Raw genomic sequence first — 18,633 nt, forward strand, 5'->3', positions numbered from 1 at the left:
TTGACCTGTTGTCTGCACATGCGCTGATGCCTACACATGCGCATTGTTCTCTCTCTCTGCAATATGAATATACCAGTTAAAGCCATCTCCCACATGCATGCTTTTACCTCATATATGTGTAGTTGTGCACAGATACAACAAGTTGGTAACGGCAGTGGGACCTGAATGTCAGAAAATATCATGAACTGCACCGACAGTTACTGGACTAAACAACGAGAGTTGAACAGCATGAGACAGCTGTCATGGATGTTAACAAAGGCTTGAGTAACGGCCCGTATTATACACAGTGAAAGGCGCACTGAAACTAAAGTGAAAATAACTTAGCAATGACTTCAGTTGGGAAAGCTGATGAATTTGAAGGCTACAAGAACTGGACCACTGACGTGCATGGTGGATGTTGGAGATCGAACATGAAGATGTCATGTGGACAAGCTACTGGATGCTCAACAGAACAACATACCTGAGTTGACTGCATCCAACAAGATGAACACATTACAGTCACCGGACTTACTTCTCAGTGATGGTCATGTCACTAACAGCAACGTGACTGGGGAAACCGAGAATGTTGTTTTAGACAAGACGTCTACCAAACCTGATGCCACTTCACTGGTCCAGAGGCACTATCCTGAAAGAAACAGAGCACTACCCAATAGACTGAACCTTTAGAACTGTGAAGTTAGTAATGGGCTGTTATTGTGAAACCATGTTAATTTGGAATATGGATTTATGAAAGGGAAATTGAATGTTTTGAACAAATACACTTCCATGGTGAAATAATCTAAAGGGGAGGAAGTGTAATGTATGAATCTATTTCTTTTAGAGCTATAACCTCCCCGCCCCCCAGATTTATGTATTGATCTGTTGTCTGTTCATTGCTGTTGTCTACGCATGCATATTGTTTTCTCCCGCTCTCGCTGCAATGTGAATTCACCAGTTAAAGCCATCTCTCGCTTACATGCTTTTATTTAATACGTAGTTGTGCACAGTCATAACACTAAGATTCATTTTAAGAATAACTAACCTTCAAGACAAATTATTTCAATTCACTAGAATCTATTTTGAAGTTAAAATAACAATTTCCAGTGTTCCTGATATCTCAAGTAACTTCTGACATAATTTTTCCATGTCAAAAGAGAAATGCAGTTGGTTATCCACCTATCCAACAGTTCTTATAGTTATCTGATCTTTCTATCTATTCAGTTATCATGGTCAGAACCTCTTGACTGTTACAGTTTATAGATCACTGCCACATCTAAGAGTAAGAATCTATTTATCATTAATCTAATTAGCATCATTCTGAATCTTAAACAAGGAATAATTTTAATTTTCCCAGATTTCTTATCTCACCTAGAATCTCCTTGGTGGAATATAATTCCACAGGTGTCAGTTCTCCTTCCGTTTCTTGCCCAGGCGGACTTTTTTCTCAGGCTAGAGTGGAACAGCAGATAACTGTAATGGAATGCTGAAAGGCTAGAAACATATTATAACAAGACTTTACTTTGTCTTACCCATTGTCTCTCATGTGCATTTTCCAGCCAGTGTCACTGGATATCATCTGCGAACATGAATTAAGACTGATTTTCTCTTCCCTATACTGGCGTTCCTCCAACTCATTATAATCAGTTCAGCATGAATTTAAGCAGGAGCCTCAGAATTCATCAGACGTATGACTCAGCGATATTCCCATCAATTATCATGAAATATTAAAGCAGCTTCTACTTGTAAAAGCAGTCTAGATTTTCAATAAGATCAGCGATTATTGCAATTATATACATGGTTTTGGTCTATCCCTGTTCACTGTAGTCTAACACAGAGGGAAATAAAAGGTGACTCATGTTCAGTTCAGTACTTGCTGCAGTGTGATGCACAGACCAGGGATTCCCACCCTTTTGTATGCCATGGCCCAATACCATTAAGAAGAGGGTCCATAACCCCAGGTTAGGAACTCCTGCTAGATAGATGTCACTGAATATTAGTACATCTACATACATGTAAATTGCAGACAATTAAAATTTGGTGTGGTATTCATTTTACAAAAGCAAAAATACTATAGGTTCAGGGAGTAAAAGTTACTATAAGAAAAACAAGAATTATCCTCTTGCATATTTTTACAAAGATGCAGTTATCATTATTATTCCTGCTGTTATTCTCAATATAGAAGATGCCTTCTTTGCTTCCAGTTTCCACTCCTTCCTCACTCTTCACCTTCTGATGGTTCATCTTCCCATCCTTTCTTGATTACTGCTTCTCCATTTGTATCCAAAAATAGGCACCATGTATTTATCGATTCCCACATCTGGCTGATTCCCACGTAGACTCCTTGCTGATCCATTTCTTGTCATGATGTTCCCTCTCTTCCAGTTCCTAATATTATCATTTCTGTTCTGACAAATCACCTGCCATACCATTGTCTCTAACGTTTCTTTTTCAACCAAGAATTCTCCTCTATCTTAGTTTTCAGGATTGTCCATCACCCATGTTTGTTTCATTTTCTGCACATCTACCATCTTCCCTGATCTCTTTTCAGGATAAGAGGACCCATTTCTCCAGGATAAGGGTCCTCTTAGCCTTACTTTCAACCCCACCAGACCCTGTATTAAGCAGATCACCCTAGAACATTTTTGCCATCTCCAGGATGATGTCACTACAAAACTTAACTCCTAATACCACCACTCAATTTTCATTTCAGTATTCTTTCTATGTCACAGTTGTAGCCCTAGCCCTTTGACTCTTCCTTTTCAGTGCACTCTCTTCACAGCTCATCATATGAAGTCCTCCACTAAGGTAAAACCAAATATAGATTGGGTGGTTATCTTCCATGTGAAACATTAGTGTTCTGTACACTGGTATGACGCACGTTCAGTTGAATCTTTACTTTGTAATTCACTCCCGGTTTGAATTATTTGTACACTGTGTCCTATACTTCTCCATTGCAGCTCAATGCAAAATTGAGGAACATGACCTCTTTTTTTGACTGTGCACTTTCCCATATTTTATACTGAACATAGACCTTGGTACTTTTAGATAGTGATTCTACTTATGTACATTGACAATAGATTTACTTTGAACTTTGAACTTTAATTCTTGGAATTGAATTTCCTCGAGATTTATGTTTTGTTTCTCTCTCCTTGGATCCCTTTTGTTTACTGAAATGTTATCACTTTTACTGATTAACCTTTCCTGCCTTTTGTTCAGTCACAGATCTTTCCTTTTTCACTTCCTCACCCCCCTCCCCTTACACTGCCTCCTGTATTTTTAAAGATCGTCCATGTAATTTTTTTTCAATAACGATAAGAGATCATTGATCTGCCATGTTCCCTGTGTTTCTTCCTCCACAGATGCAGCCTAATCTGTTTACAAGACTTATATTTCAATTTTACAGCATTTTCAGTATTTCGGGTTTAATGAAATATAACCTTTTTCATTCTTCACAGATGTTGCCAGAAATCCTATGCATTTCCAGGATTTTATGTTTTATGTTTTTAATTCAACCCTTACTGTAGTCAGATGCATGCAGTATTGTACAAAAGTCTTAGGTATATATATATATAGTTAGGGTGCCCAAGCCTTTGCACAGTACTGTATTTGTCAACGTGGAGCGGAGAGCGAGATTGCTAATCTGGTGGGAGCAAAGTATGTTGGGAATAGCAAGGGTGGAGCATCGCGGGAGGGGTGTGGGACAAGCCGCAGAGAAGGATTGCCAGGTGTGGGGATGACGTGGGTGCAGCCACACCCAGGCCTGAGACACCAGGCCAGGCCATTTGATTTCAAACATTTTGGTTTATTGACAATTACGGCATGTCTCACTGATGCTTCTCTCTCCCTTCCGCTTTTCTGAACCATGATTCCCCTCTCCCGGACCACTTTCCACTCTCAGTACTCAACAGAGACCCATACCTGAATTAGGTTGATCATCACTCACACGTCATGAAATTAGGGTTTTTTTTGTGGCAGCATCAGGAGTACAGCACCATACATAGAATTACCACAGTACTACACACTGGTCTTAGGCACCCTACCTATATGTATGTGCGTAAGACTTTGCACAGTACTGTATGTTGTATGTGTTACGATACTGACTACCGAGAGAGAAGTGGGACCTTTGGATAATCAACCTCTGATACAGTAGTCCCAGTAATCAGAAATACTGGTGCCAGTTTATCAATCTCTGACACTGTGTTTACTGCAACAAGATATGGAAACCATAAGTGATTGATCCCTAATACAGTGGTTCGAATAGTGAGGTATAAAAGATGCAACGAATTAATTCCTTATACGGCATTTAAGGCCACTAGCTATACAGAAGCTGCAGATCAGATAGATCAATTCATTTTGCATCCAGATGATGAGCAACATTCATCTTTGAATACCCTTTGTCTCAAAAATGCATTTCATCTTAAATCATATGTGCAGCAGGGAAATTGATTACACAGATACCATTCAAAGTAAATATTGGTGTGGCTTTCTCTACAATGGTGAGACCCGATGTTGATTGAGGGACCATTTCATCAAACACCTTCACTCTGTCTGCCATGAGAGGTGGGATATCCCAGTGCTCACCCATTTTAATTTGACTTCCCATTCCCTCTCCATGACTGCCCACACCCTCCTCTCCCTCCACAATGAGACCACACTCAGGTTGCAGAAGCAACACCTCACATTCTGTCTGAGTAGCCTCTAACCTGGTGCCATTGACCTCAATTTCTGTGTAAATTTTCTCCACCCCCCCCCTTGCTTTTTCCATTTACCTTTCTGGTTCTCCTCTCACCCCTTCTCCTCTGCTCCCCTGCACATCACACCTTCTGGTGGTCCTCTTCCTTCCCTTTTCTTCATGGCCCACTGTCCTCTCCTATCAAATTCCTTCTTTTCAGCCCTTCACCTCTCACCTTCTAGCTTTTCACTTCATCCTCCCTCCCTTACCTACCCACCATCCCCCTCACCAGGTTTTAAATATGACTTGTCAGTTTATACTCCTTCTTCACCCCCCCTCCTTATTCTGGCTTCTTCCCCCTTCCTTTCTAGTCCTCACGGAGAGTCTCGGTCCAAAACGTTGACTGCTTATTCCCCTCCATCGATCCTACCTGACTTGTTGAGCTCCTGCAGCATTTTGGAGGAGTTGTTCATGATTTCCTGCATCTGTAGAATCTTTTGTGTTGATGAAGCAAACAGAGTGGGTTAAACAATAGCTTGTTTTTATCCAACAGGAGTTTCAATGTTAGTAAAAGTGTTCTATTTACCTCAAAATACTCTGTGGGACATAGCTGTGAAAAATAGTTGTCAAAATAGCGGTCATTGGACTTCAAAGGCAATTGCATGCAGTTGAATACTCAGAAATAGCCATATTCAAGTGTTATTTGCTTTGAATGGTGTCTGTTTAATCAGTCTCTCCACTACACACATAATTGGAAGATGAAGTGTAGTTTTTGGAACAAAGGGTATTAACAGGATGTACGATAATTGGATAAGGAAGTACAGACAAAATTTAATATCTATTTTATCTATTTTGGTTCACATTTTTTTCTGTTATTTTCTAAGTTCTATTGACAAAATTTTGACAAATCAGTGTGTATGCAATGAGGTATTTTGCAGCAATTTTGAGAATGCAGCTTTCAATCATTTTATCATCTGGTCTGTCAGATCAGATCTAGTAAGTGCCATTCTTAAAACCCACTAAAATGATTAATCACAATGTTATGAAGCAGGACTACGCACTGTCAGGATATACTAGGCAAATGTTGCTTCTGAGGTATATTTTTACAACCAAATTCGATACAATATTTTTATAAAGTTAAAGAAAGGCATAAAAAGGACCATTCAATCCATAATATCCATGGTGGTTTTCTTATAAATGTCGACTTTGCAGTTGGATAATTATTTAATTAATTATAGAACAGCAATGCCTTCTGCTGACGTGTCTATTTACTGATATAATGGTAAAGGTACTGTAACAAAACTGTGGTGGATTGACTGGGATACAGGACAGTGAAGAAATCAACGTCATCATACTCTCAATCAACCATCTGCTAACTCTGGTTACTGTCAAATACTAGTGTCGAAGTCCACGTTAATTCATTATCAATGTATGTAGTGAAATGATTGTCACCTAACCTGCTCCCTGTTTTGCAATTCTCATTTTTCAACCTTTCTCCCACCATTAGCCTCTCTCTGACCCTCCTTTCATTCTCCCGGTTTGCCTTTTGCATTCTTTCTGACACTCTGCTCTCACATCTAATTCAGTTCTTGTCTCACTTGAACTACCCTGCTGCGGCTTTTCTCCCTTCTCTCTGAGTACTTCAAACAGCCCCCTTCACTCATCAATGATGGAAGTCTTATTAAAAACATATATTAATGTTTACAGAGCATCTGGTAAATTTGTAGTTGAAAGCCTAGCGATGCCTGAGGCAGGTTGAGTTGTTTCCCTTTGATAACATGGCTGCACTCTCTGGCAATCCCGACCTGCTTGAAAAGTCAGCAGCCACCCAGTCAGTACTGGCCAGGGATGGAACATATTACTTTCATTGCACTGTTGGTGATTATTTAGCTAAGATCTTCTCTCGCTGGTTGATGGAGATGGATTTCTCCTCATTCCGGGGGAGCAACTCAAGCCAATTAGGCACTGAAGTAAAGAAGATTCAGAAACCCAGGGAGTTGAAGCGGGGGGGGGGGGGGGGGAGAAGAAATTAGGGAAAGGTGTAAAAAAATCAGAGAATTGAGACATATGTTTAACTGACACAGGAGAGGAGATGAGGCCAAAGTAAATCAGCCATTGTCATACTGAATGGTGCAGGGGTCTTGAGGGTGCAGGTGGCTGGCCTACTTATTCTGTCATTTCCTTGTGTTCTTTATGAGAGAGAATGAGAGAGAGGGTGAGGGTGAGGGTGAGGGGATGTGGGTGAGGGTGAAGGTAAGAGAGGGTGTGAGGGTGAGGCGGTGAGGGGGTGTGGTTGAGGGTGAGAGAGAGAGTGTGTGTGAGAGAGAGCATGTGTGTGAGAGAGAGTGTGTGCGTGTGTGTGTGTGTGTGTCTGTGTGAGACAGAGAGAGAGCTAGATCATACCATTGCAACTCCATTCCTTAGTATGTAGTACAGAACCTGGATCATCAGAGTCCACATTGACAACCCAGTAGTACCAGACCTGGACAAATATACCAGTCCAATAGGTAACATCAAATAAACACAAATTCTTGAAGGCAGCAGGACGTGTAGATAGATAGTGACGAGGGCATTCAGGTGGCTTGTATTTATTTGTGTGGAATGAGCTTCCAGCAGAAGTGGTTGAGGCAGGTTCGATGTTGTCATTTAAAGATAAATTGGATAGATATATGGACAGGAAAGGAATGGAGGGTTATGGGCTGAGTGCAGGTCGGTGGGACTAGTTGAGGGTAAGAGTTCGGCATGGACTAGAAGGGCTGAGATGGCCTGTTTCCGTGCTGTAGTTGTTATATGGTTATTTCATGAGTTTTAGAAAACATGGAATGAAAACAGAACATGCTGTAAATGCTCAGGGCATTTGACAGCATATGTAGGAAAAGAATCAGAATGAATATTTCAAGTTTGGGTCACTTCATCAGAACTTCCCATTAGCAGATGGTAGGCTACCAGGCCTAATTCTTTCAACTTTCTGTCTCCCTCCCTTTTTGAATTGTAGCATGACATTCATGGTTTTTCATCCCTCTGGGACATCTTGAAAATCCAAGGAATTTTGATAGCTTACAGCCATGAAATGGATTATCAGATCTAGGGACTTGTCAGTCTTTAGCCCCATTAGTTTGTTGAGTACTGTGCATAAATAACACACACAAAGTGCTGGAGGAGCTCAGCAGTTCAGACTGCGTCTATGGAAGAAAATAAACAGTTGTGCTGAGACCCGTCATGAATTTCTCCAGCATTGTGTGTGTATTGTTCGAGAGTTCCAGCATCTGCACAATATATATATATTAAATCTGTTTCCTGTGGTTGTACAAAACTTACATATTTTACCACCTTTGCTACCAACTTTCACATGGCCCTTTAATTCACCTGGACAATTTTTGACACTCCTCTTCCTTTCCTGGATTTCTCTGCCTCCATCTCAGAAGACAAGCTAACCTCTGATGTCTACTGTGAAACCCATAGAGTCTCATAGCCAGCTCAACTACACTTCCACCTGTTTTTTAATGGTGCTGCATCTATTCTCAAGATGAGGCTTACCATCCTAAGACTTCTGAAAAGTCCACCATCTTTCAGAACCATGTCTTCATCTCCATCCCTGCTAATTGAGCCCCGACATGCATTTCTTCCATTTCCCATATCTTTGCTCTCCCCCAACCCCCTTCCACACAAACCAAAGATGGGACTCCCTTAGTCCTCAGCACTAGCCTCTGTATTCAGCATATCAACCTTCACCATTTTTGCCAGTTCTTCAGTGTCTTGTGGAACACATGTGCTCTGCCTGCACTGGCCATCATGAGCTTTTGGTTTTGCATCACTTCAACTCCTCTTCCTATTCCCGCACCAACCCATCTGACTTTAGGAAGACTAAGCCTGCACTGCTCCCTGTTACTATTGATGGTGAGGACGTGGATGATTTGAGGACCTACAAGTACCTGGGAGTGCACCTGGATGACAGACTTGACTAGAGCAGCAACACAGAGGCTGTGTACAAGAAGGGCTGGAGTTGCCTCTACTACCTGAGTTGACTGAGGACCTTTGGAGTATGGAGGCCTTTCCCTCACATGTTCTACTTGTCTGTTGTCACCAGTACAACCTTCTATGCGCTTCTATGTGGTGGTGTACTGGAGCAACACAGGTGATGCCAACGGGCTCAATAAACTGATTAAAAAGGCTGGCTCTGTTACAGGAGTCGAACTGGACACACTGGAGCTGTGATAGAATAAAGGACCCTACGGAAAATCCTGGCAATACTGGACAATGTTTCTCACCCTCTGCACGTCACCTTGGCTGAACAGTGGAGCACTTTTAATAAGAGACTACTGACAACTGCGCTGCTCCAAAGAGCACTGTATGGGGTTATTTTTACCCTCGGCCATTAGGCTATATAATGACTCAATCTATAGCCAGGGAAGTGATGACCCTTCCTGTTAGACTGTTTGAAGTAACTTATTTTTTTATTTGTTCTTACTTCTCTTCTATTATTTGCAAATTTGTATATCTGTGCACATGTACTGCTACCGCGACAGTAAAATTTTCTTTGGGATCTATGAAGAGTTTTCCAAGTCCGTGTAACCCACAGTCCCTGTTTCCATTTTCCACTTATATCAATCAACCATGCATCTCTCCCTCTCTCACTTTATTCACATTTTCCACCCTCACCTTCACATTAGTAAGGCACATTAACCTTCTCCATCTATTTCATCAGCCCATCATCCACATACCTATTTAGCTGGATTTATTCTCCATTTCACATTTCTTTTCACCCTTTCCTCACCCTGCCCATCATCTCTACCTTATGTGCTTCCACCCTATCACCCACCAGCCTCTGACACAACACTTTTCACTCCCCCATCTGGCTTAATTTGTCCATCATTCTACGCAGCCCTTCTCATTTGGCTCCAGCTCTGTTCACCAATCTCTCTTCATCCCTCCCTCACATTTCAATATTCTGACTACCTTTCCTTTACACTCTTGGTCCTGATACAAGGTCTCATCCCAAAACATTGATCTCCCCTTTGCCATCACAGATGAGGCTTGACCCACTTGAATTCTTCCTGTGGTTTATACACCTTTTTCATGCCTGATGACAGACACCATAAACTGGCTTTCTTCTCCTAGCCCTGTTGTGGCAAATATTTATCAGGTGGACAGGGTGAACAATTAAGGAACGTTCTCAAAGCCTTGCTTTTCTGATTGATATGTCATATGAGACTTTGTCAAACACTTTATTAAATTCCATGTAGATCACACCAAGTTCACTACCTCATCAACCTTGTCATCTTCTCAAAATATTCAATCATTAGTCAAATGTGACCTTCCCTTGACAGATCCAGGCTGCCGGTCCTTGATTAAATCTGCATGTTTCTGAATGATTGATACTGTCCCTCAGAACCTCTTCAATAATTAACCCATTATCCCATTATCAATGTTAGGCTTAATAGCCTAAACAAATGAACTCCATTTCTTTAATGATTTTCATAGTCTTTCACTTTAATAATGCATTAATAAATCCAGAAGAAAAAAGATTGGATATACGGGTAGATATTACCCATCAATGAATGCAGATGCTCAGTAAACAAACTGACACTCCCGCATTTTGTTATCATTTTATTTCGATGCAGAAACACTCCACCATCAATCAGAGATTAAAAGAAACATTGCGGTTAAAGGGTAGCGTGGAGAAAAGAAGTATTTAATGTAGAAAACACACTGGGATCAAAGTGAGGTGGAACACTTACTGGGGCTAGGAATGAGCTTGTAAACTAGAACAAAGTTCCAGCTGGTCCTTATTAAAGTATAACATATAGACTCTGGGCTCTGGCTTAGTGTGCAATTCTGTCACGGAATAGGGAAGGATTCCAATATCTACATTTGTAATTAAAAGTATGGTAACATCCACTCGGGCAGAAAAAAATGTTGCAGGAATCCAACCAGCCTCCTTCACGGTATCACAAAAATCTAATACAACATCAGAAATGTTGTGATTTTACAACATGTTCCTGAAGGACAGTCTGATATCTGGTGGCTTGTATCCAGCATCTGTAAATTGGTTGCAGTCATAAGGCTGGATGACGCATTGAGCAATCCCACCGTGACTCCTTGTACTAATACCTTCGCTGTACATTTCAAAATATTCTTTCAGACTAATATGGAGTGATTAAGATATTTCAGTGTTATATTTTATCTTATATTCTATATGATTAAAAATTATTACTGGTACTTATATATCTTCAGATAGAAAGATCCAGGGAACACTCCAGACAGACTTTTGTCTTGTTTTTGTTTTGCTCTCCTGAGTTAGGGTGGCTGTTAACCCTTTGAGTTCTGCAGGGACATTTCTGCATCAAAACAAATCAAATTCCAATATTTTGAGAGTCATATGAATTAAGAAATATTTAGAAGGTCTGCACAAAGACATATTCAAATTAGAAATATAGAGTCAATACAGTGTAAACAGAACAGAGAAGAAATAAAATCTAGATATTTGTGGAATTAGGTACCCTCAGTACTCAAAGGGTTATCTATGAACATATGATGGAAGATTTGCCCCTTAACCTATATGATCTCAGATGCACAGGATTTGACAGGTTTTAACATTACAAATAGGTAAAAGCATAATCATCATTGCTCTAAACCCAAATGCTCAGATGTTTAAATGAGGTGCTTTCATTGACACAATAGGGAACCATAACTTCAGTCCTACAGCTACCAACAGAACTCCACTTATCAATTCACAGTGGCCCCCAATACAAAATTAAACATTAAAACTGAAAGGTCAGAAAGATAGATACCACACACCACAAAATGCCTGTTGATGCTGTGCAACATTCTTTAACTCAGCCCAATAAACCCAAGCAGAAACTGTACAAAATCGTCTATAGGGAAGTGCTTTCTTCTTAAAAAAAAATCACTGATTCCCCATCGATCATGTCCACCATTTGGTTTTTGCAGATCTAAAAAACTATAGGATTAGCGGGGGCAAGAGTGTAGGGCCTGTGGGGGAAGCATTATTATCAGCTGGCTGAAATACTTGATAATTGCAGGAATCTTCCTCCAGCTATAAAATACTTGGATGAAAGCCTAACAAGCAAAAGAAAAATAACCTGATTTATTTTTCTGTGGCTGGAAAAAATAGTTTAGAATTTAATGTGCAGTTGGTCAGTGGGACTTTAGAGTTTGATTACAATAACTTGCCCCTTATAAATAATAATTGAGATTTATTGTTGCTTGATAAGGTGAAGAACAACAATACACAAAAGGATTAGATAATAGCATGAAAAGATGGGTATAGAGTTAATTGAACAGAGAATGAATGAGAGAAAGAGGAATAATACTGTAGGACGGCAAACACAGAACAGAGAGACTTAGGTAATGCCTTTAACATCCCAAGTGTTTCACAGCCAATTTTGGTAATTATTATTAAATTGTGCACATCAGGCTCCCGGAAACAATTATGTTAACATGATCGAGTTTTGTTGTGGAAACATTGTGCAAAGTGGGGAATATTGGCTAGAGTGCAGCACAGCGCAATTGCCATGATTAGCTGAGGAAGCAGTAGGGTTTCAATCAACAACTCCAGAAGTGCATTGCCGTACTGCGAAGAAATGCCCGCAGCAGGTTTTGTGCTTCTGGAGTAGGGTTTATACTCAAGGCCTTCTGACTCAAGAGGCAAGATGCCAGCTGTCAAACAGGGTAATGTATAGGAAGTCTTTCAATGAATGACATAGTTAAAAATTGATGATAGAATGGTGAAGATAGGGGAACGAACTTACAGGCAATGAATGAAAACTAATGCTTACATCTTACAAATATGGGCAACTTGAAATGTCTTTCATTTGTGTATCTGCGAAGATTGACTATAATCATGGAAATTGAACTTCCATCAATTATTTGCCATGTTACAAACAGAGTTTGGAGTTTTAACCAAACGTTATCATCCAAACTTTCTGACTTTCAAAAATTGGATAATAGGGTGAGGAACAAGTGAAATAGCATCCAATTCTATTTTCAGGGAATTGAGAGTAATGTGCTGTTACTTAGAATTGGAAATTGTGTTCAAATTTGGGAAGTGATTATCTACTTCCTTCCCTTCAGTCTAGTTCAGGAAGTACTGAAAGGAACCCTGGAGGAGAGGTTTCATATGGTGCATTGAGAGTGCTCAACCAGTGAAGTTCTCAATCTGCTTACTGCATCTCCAAAGGGAGCTTGTCCGTAGAATGAATAAGAAACTGAAACAGCTTTTATTGTTAGAGGGCAATGGGAGATGGGTTGATGTCCATAATTAGTGGTTTTTGGGAGTGAAGTGGACTCAGGATGATTATTCTTGCTCCTATGACAAATTTTAAAAATGTAAACTTTTTTTTCTGTTGGGTCAGCTGTGTAGCTTACTGAGCAGAGCTACCTGACTAATGCACTGCTTGTCACGTTCAATTTAGTTGGCATAAAACAGAGATTTATATATGAAAATGCTTAATGCCTATTTGAAGCAGCAATTAAGGTTGCTAGAAAATGTACTTAATCAAAATGTGGTCCAACATTTGTTAGGAGCCCCCGGGGTATAGGAGATTTTCCTCAGAAAACAGTACATTTTGCACCTGTTTTTCCAACCACAAAACAGGTGTAATGAGGACCAATTTCAGCCCCTTAACACTTTCAATCCAATCCTACTAAACACACATCCACAACATAAAGAAGGCTCCAAAACTCATTAAAAACCTTTGACCAGGATGCAGACTATGTGTCATTGCTTGGTATGGTGAAGAATTGAGACAATGTAAAAATTCCATTTGAAATTCCTAAGAGATTAATGTGTTTTAGACTTGGATGGAGTTTGGTTATCATGAGAGAAATTTATGTGGGATTGAAGACAACATTCCATTAACAACATGGTCTTCACCAGTCTGGATCAAGCACAGGGATTGAAGCCTAAATCTTATTGAAAACTGTCAGGACATGGAGTGTATCTATGGCACTAAATTGCTTGGCACCCTCTCAATTGCAAACTAGTTTTTCACGAAGTAACATACAGCAACAGATTGCTTATACCAAAATACAAAACAGACACAGTTAAAAACAATCCCCTCCCCCCTCCCCCCGCCCACCACCCACCACCACCAAGAAATTTTGCTGGTTCTAATTTGGCACGTGTCACAATTCACTGTGTATAAAAATCAAGGGGTGCACACTATCTAAAGCTGTATTATTTGCTTTACTTGAATATTCTCCACACAGCCCAAAGAAAATTAAACAGATCTGTAAAAAGTTTGTTAGATTTTTGTCAAGCCACAAAAATACAGAGAGCTTCCCCGATAAGTGGGCTTCAGCTCATCATATGGAGAGGGCAACCAGAGGGGTAATGGGTGGGCAAAAAAATGCTTCCCAGGCTGTCAAGGTAAGTGCAATAGCAGTAAAAGAACAGCTTCACTGGCAGCTTGGAGAGAGCTGAAAATGCTGCACTCTTGGATTAGATACCCTTTTCAATGACTTGGCTATTAATACTGTCCGGTATTACAACAGGGCATTCATTGCAGAAAGGTTTTGGACCCACTTCAGAGTTAACTAATTCGAGGACTATTTGAGTAAAAAGAAATGAACTCAAAACAATAACCAAACCTGAGGAGATGATCTCTCCTTCTGCTCTTGACAGTGCTTAATGTTTAATTAAGAACCAAGCGTACCAGGAATTTTCCAGGAGCCTCTCCCGATCTATCACTGCAACCATCCAGTATGTTCGTGAGTCGCACTGGACGTATGGCAGCTCACTGGGAGAACCACCATGGAGAATCCAGGTGACATGCTTTCAGTCTTAGCGTGTGCACACTTCTTCCAATCCCCTTGGTACTAGTATATTCTAAGCTGCTCTAACAGTGATTAAAAAATGCATGGAACATAGCAGCCTGTATGGCTAAGGCATGTGAACAATGAGATAAAGACGGGCAGATGTCTGCCACTGCTTCCCCGCACTGGTAACAAAAGCACTTTCACTTTCCCTCATTTTTGTATTTTTTTTAAACTTTTTCTTAATTTGATTATTATATAAAATGTCAAGTTGTCCTGTTCAAACAAGAAGGCCCGGTGTGAATGTATGTCTTTGTTCCCAGGGAGAGAGCCTTTTGTAAGGATGGCGCAGTGCACATGTTAATTGGATGGTTGTTAAAATCCAGCAGGCTGGAGTAGTCAATGTAGGAAGGGATCTCTACCCGGCGGCTCATTCACTCCCGCCTCCTGGAAGATTAATGCCCAGGACTATACCCGAGTGGTGGAATGTGAATGAGGCAGCCCTGTGCTGTTAAACCCAGCAGCAAAGGTGTTGTAAGGATGCAGGGACTGCATGCCCACCAAGGAATTAGGGATCATAGTGATAGTGTTGGGGGTCATGAGGGGGATGTCATCCGGTGAGCGGCGGAGAGTCAGGGTGTAATCTGGCAGTGAAGGAAGACGCATGGACTCGGGAGCCTGGATATTCTCACACTCGTGGTGGGTTTGGTTCACTTGCAGTGACATGATCTCTTCCTCCTGCGTATGCGCCATATCGTTGCTGGTGTTGCGCTGTGGGCTGGGTTGCTGGTGGGGGTCATTGCGACGCTTGTCCTTGCGGTAGTAGAGAGCAGCGAATGCCAGAACATTGAGGAAAAGTAGTGAGGCTCCCACTGCAATGGTGACGCTTAGTTCGGTGGAGTAGTCCCGCGGGTTCTCAATCAGCAGGGAACCGCTGTCTTGGTCTGCATCCCAGTTGTCCTTCTGTTGCTCATTGGAGTTGAAAGCCGGACTCAAGCCAGAGCCTGGCCGCTTGGTGGTGAAGGGCCACGCCTTGCCGTTGGGACGCCTGGTCGCATAGGAGATGGGAGTAGTATTGGGCTGGGGCACCTTTGTGGTGGTGGATGTGTACTGGAACATGTCGTGCAGGTTGTACAGGTGAGGGACCAGGTGCTTCCAAAAGGCCACCTTGGTAGCACGGTAGTGTTCGCGCACTCGTGGCTTCAGACCAATGTGGAGGTAAAGCTGATCTCGTGGGTTGTACTTGGACCAAGCCACTTCTTCAAAGCGGTTTGCTTTCGTGTGGATGAACTTAGTATCCTGTGGTACTGGCTTGTTGGGATCACTGAAAGAAGAAAGAAAACAATTCTGGTTAGATATAGAAAAATGTTCTAATATGTTTATCAGGATAGTTGTTGAGTTATTGGTCCAATTTTGTATAAAATAAGAGCAATTAATGTAACATGCAATATACATCAATATTTATCAGTATCTATGGACAACACTAATCCCCAGATAATGGATCCATGTAGTTTACTTTGAGTGACATAGATTCACCAGACTTATTCCTAAGATGGCAGAACAGATGCCATGAAGAGAGACTGGGACATTTGGGCAGACTTAATCTTCATTGAAATTAATAAAATTTTAATAGGACTCAACCAAGTAGATGCAGGAAGATTGTTCCTAAAAGTGGGGAGTCCAGAACTAGGAGTCACATTCTAAAGATATAAGGAAAGCCATTTAGATGGAGATGCGGAGAAATTTCCTCTTGCAGAAAGTGATGAACCTGTGGAATGCTCTGTCACAGAAGACAATTAAGGCCAGATCATCAAATATATCCAGAAAGGAGTTATACATAGTCCTAATACCTCATCAGATCAAGGGGTATTGGGAGAAAGCAGGAATGGGGACTGTATTTGGATAAACAGCTATGAACATATTGAAAAGTGGAATGGGCTTGAAAGGCAAATGATCTATTTCTACTTCTATTTTCTACATGTCAATCTAGTCAGAAGGGACCTCTAGGCACCAATTGACTGTCTGCAAAGAAACTGAATAACGAATGTGAGCGCATTTATGAAGTTATGTTCATGCAAGACTTTAATGGATATTAATCAAAATTTGTTATCATGGGGTGAAAGCTGGTTTTGGCCAATGAACATTAGCATTGGTTTGGCAAAATACACCACAATCAGAACACCCAAGGTCAGTTAAAATTTGGTCTTGAGTTTCATTAACAATTTTGTGCACACTTTTGGCACCTGTAAGCCTTTACTGATAGCTTTCACATTATACTAAAGGACCAGATGAATTTAGTTACAGTCCAGATGTCTATATGGTTCCACTGCAAAAGTGATAGGTAATAAAATTACATATCACATAATGATTGAATTAAGATCTCAAGTTAAAAAAAGTGTGTCTGAGAAGCTGTTCAATTGTAATATAGTTCATTCTGATGTAGTTCACTTGGTTTGCTTAAAATATCCTAAAGGTAAAATCGAGGAGGCTGATTGAAGCAATGTATTCTTGCTGACACCAAGTAATGGCAGAAAAATTGAAAACAATAGCTTTTCTTTTGTGCTGCTTACAGAGTCAGTGAAAAGTCCCAACTGGCCTGGCTTCACTGCCAAAATATTTCAGCAACAACAGGCCTCAAGTAAGCATTGGAAGGTCCCAACAAGCATAAATATTGGAGGCTTGGATTTCAATTTCCAGAAGGTTATATAAAGAAGGCACTGTACAAAGCAAGGGCCTATGGGTTGGTAGGTAGTATATTGGCATCAGAGCCAGCAGAGAGTTGTATTCTTGGGAGTTTTATCACATGACCTTCCACCTTTAACTGCTCCACCTACACTCAGTGATCACTTTATTAGGTAGGTCTGTATGCCAGCTCATAAATGCAAATATCTAATCAGCCAATCACGTGGCAGGAAAACAATGCATGAAAGATGCACACAAGAGGTTCAGTTATTGTTCAGACCAATGGGGAATAAATGTGTTCTAAGTGACTGACCGTGGAATGATTGTTGCTGCCAGACGGGGTAGTTTGAGTGTTTCAGAAACACACAACCGTCTCTGGAGTTTAGAGTGAAATGTGCAAAAAACAAAAATATAACATCCAGTGAGTGGCAGTTCTGTGTGCAGAAGAACATCTCTGCACATACAACATGTTAAAGCTTGAAGTGGATGAAATGCAACAGCAGAAGACCACAAAGAAACATTCAGTGGTCACTTTATTAGGTACAGCAGGAAAATAGAAATAGGCTCAGGAGGTACCTAATAAATTGGCCACTGACAGTAATTCAGCTTGTGATGATAATAACAACTGTTTTCTGGTGCCCTTGTCCCTGGTGGTTTGCAAGGGTATCCTAGGAATTAAAGTTTAATTCCTATAGACATTGAGTAATCTGAGCCAGAAGTCAACTTCATCTTCTGGGCGCCTGAAGAATATACAATGAATTTTACAATGCTTTTAAAGGTCAGCCAGTCCCATTGCTAACTATCAATGTTAAACTGGAAGTGTGTGTGTGTTGGATGATGGAGGGTGGGGCCGCTTGGGATCAATTGCAAATGTCTGTCACAATCTGACAAGCTTTCCATTTTTCACTCTAATGCATTCTTGTAATTCAAAAATCCATTCTAATAAACTGAAATGCAGTGCAGGTTTTGGTGAGGAGAAATTAAAACGCTCATATGAATTAATTGACATGATTGATAAATTTGCTAGAGGGTGTAGCAAACAGAATGAATGAGAGGGAACCTGTATTTGGATTTCTGGAATGCCACATCAAAAGGGTTCTGTACAAGATAAGAGTCCATAGGCTTAGGGGCAAATACATGCATACCTGTGTTACAGCATCTTAGGTGATGAAAATTCATCCTTACGGAATTCACAAATCACTACTAAAAGATTTGAGATACAGAATTAAAGCTTGCTTTTACGGAACTTATGTGTCACTCTTTGTTCATCTTGTACTTCTTGAAGCATGTACAAATCTCGTTAAGAAAAATTGCAACACAGATGGTTTCCTAAGAAGAAATCCTCACATAATGTGGTGTTGCTTGTATATTGGCATAGAAACGTGACCTGACTCTATGTTAATTAACAGAAACAGAGAGTCGGGTCACATTTTGATTGGCAATCACCAATGAGCTTAGTGCTTACGGAACATCTATATTATTTATTGGTAAGAATTATTGAATACATTGGAGCCAGATTTGAC

At 40.6% G+C, this 18,633-nt stretch overlaps 1 protein-coding gene across 4 annotated transcripts in view; it reads right to left on the bottom strand.

The window, feature by feature from the left end:
- Positions 1 to 10,118: 10,118 nt before the first annotated feature.
- The window catches only part of nlgn3a (neuroligin 3a), a 297,964-nt gene continuing 289,449 nt past the window's right edge, over positions 10,119 to 18,633 (bottom strand). For 3 of the 4 annotated variants that reach the window (XM_063060844.1, XM_063060845.1, XM_063060843.1), the window contains one exon: positions 10,119 to 15,752. In XM_063060844.1, coding sequence (XP_062916914.1) covers positions 14,897 to 15,752 — 856 coding nt within the window. In that variant the 3' untranslated portion in view covers positions 10,119 to 14,896. The remainder of the gene's footprint in view (positions 15,753 to 18,633) is intronic. The other variant, XM_063060847.1, reaches the window with a different exon arrangement.

Source organism: Mobula hypostoma, chromosome 10 (genome assembly GCF_963921235.1).
Source record: "Mobula hypostoma chromosome 10, sMobHyp1.1, whole genome shotgun sequence".
Classification (NCBI taxonomy): Eukaryota; Metazoa; Chordata; class Chondrichthyes; order Myliobatiformes; family Myliobatidae; genus Mobula; species Mobula hypostoma.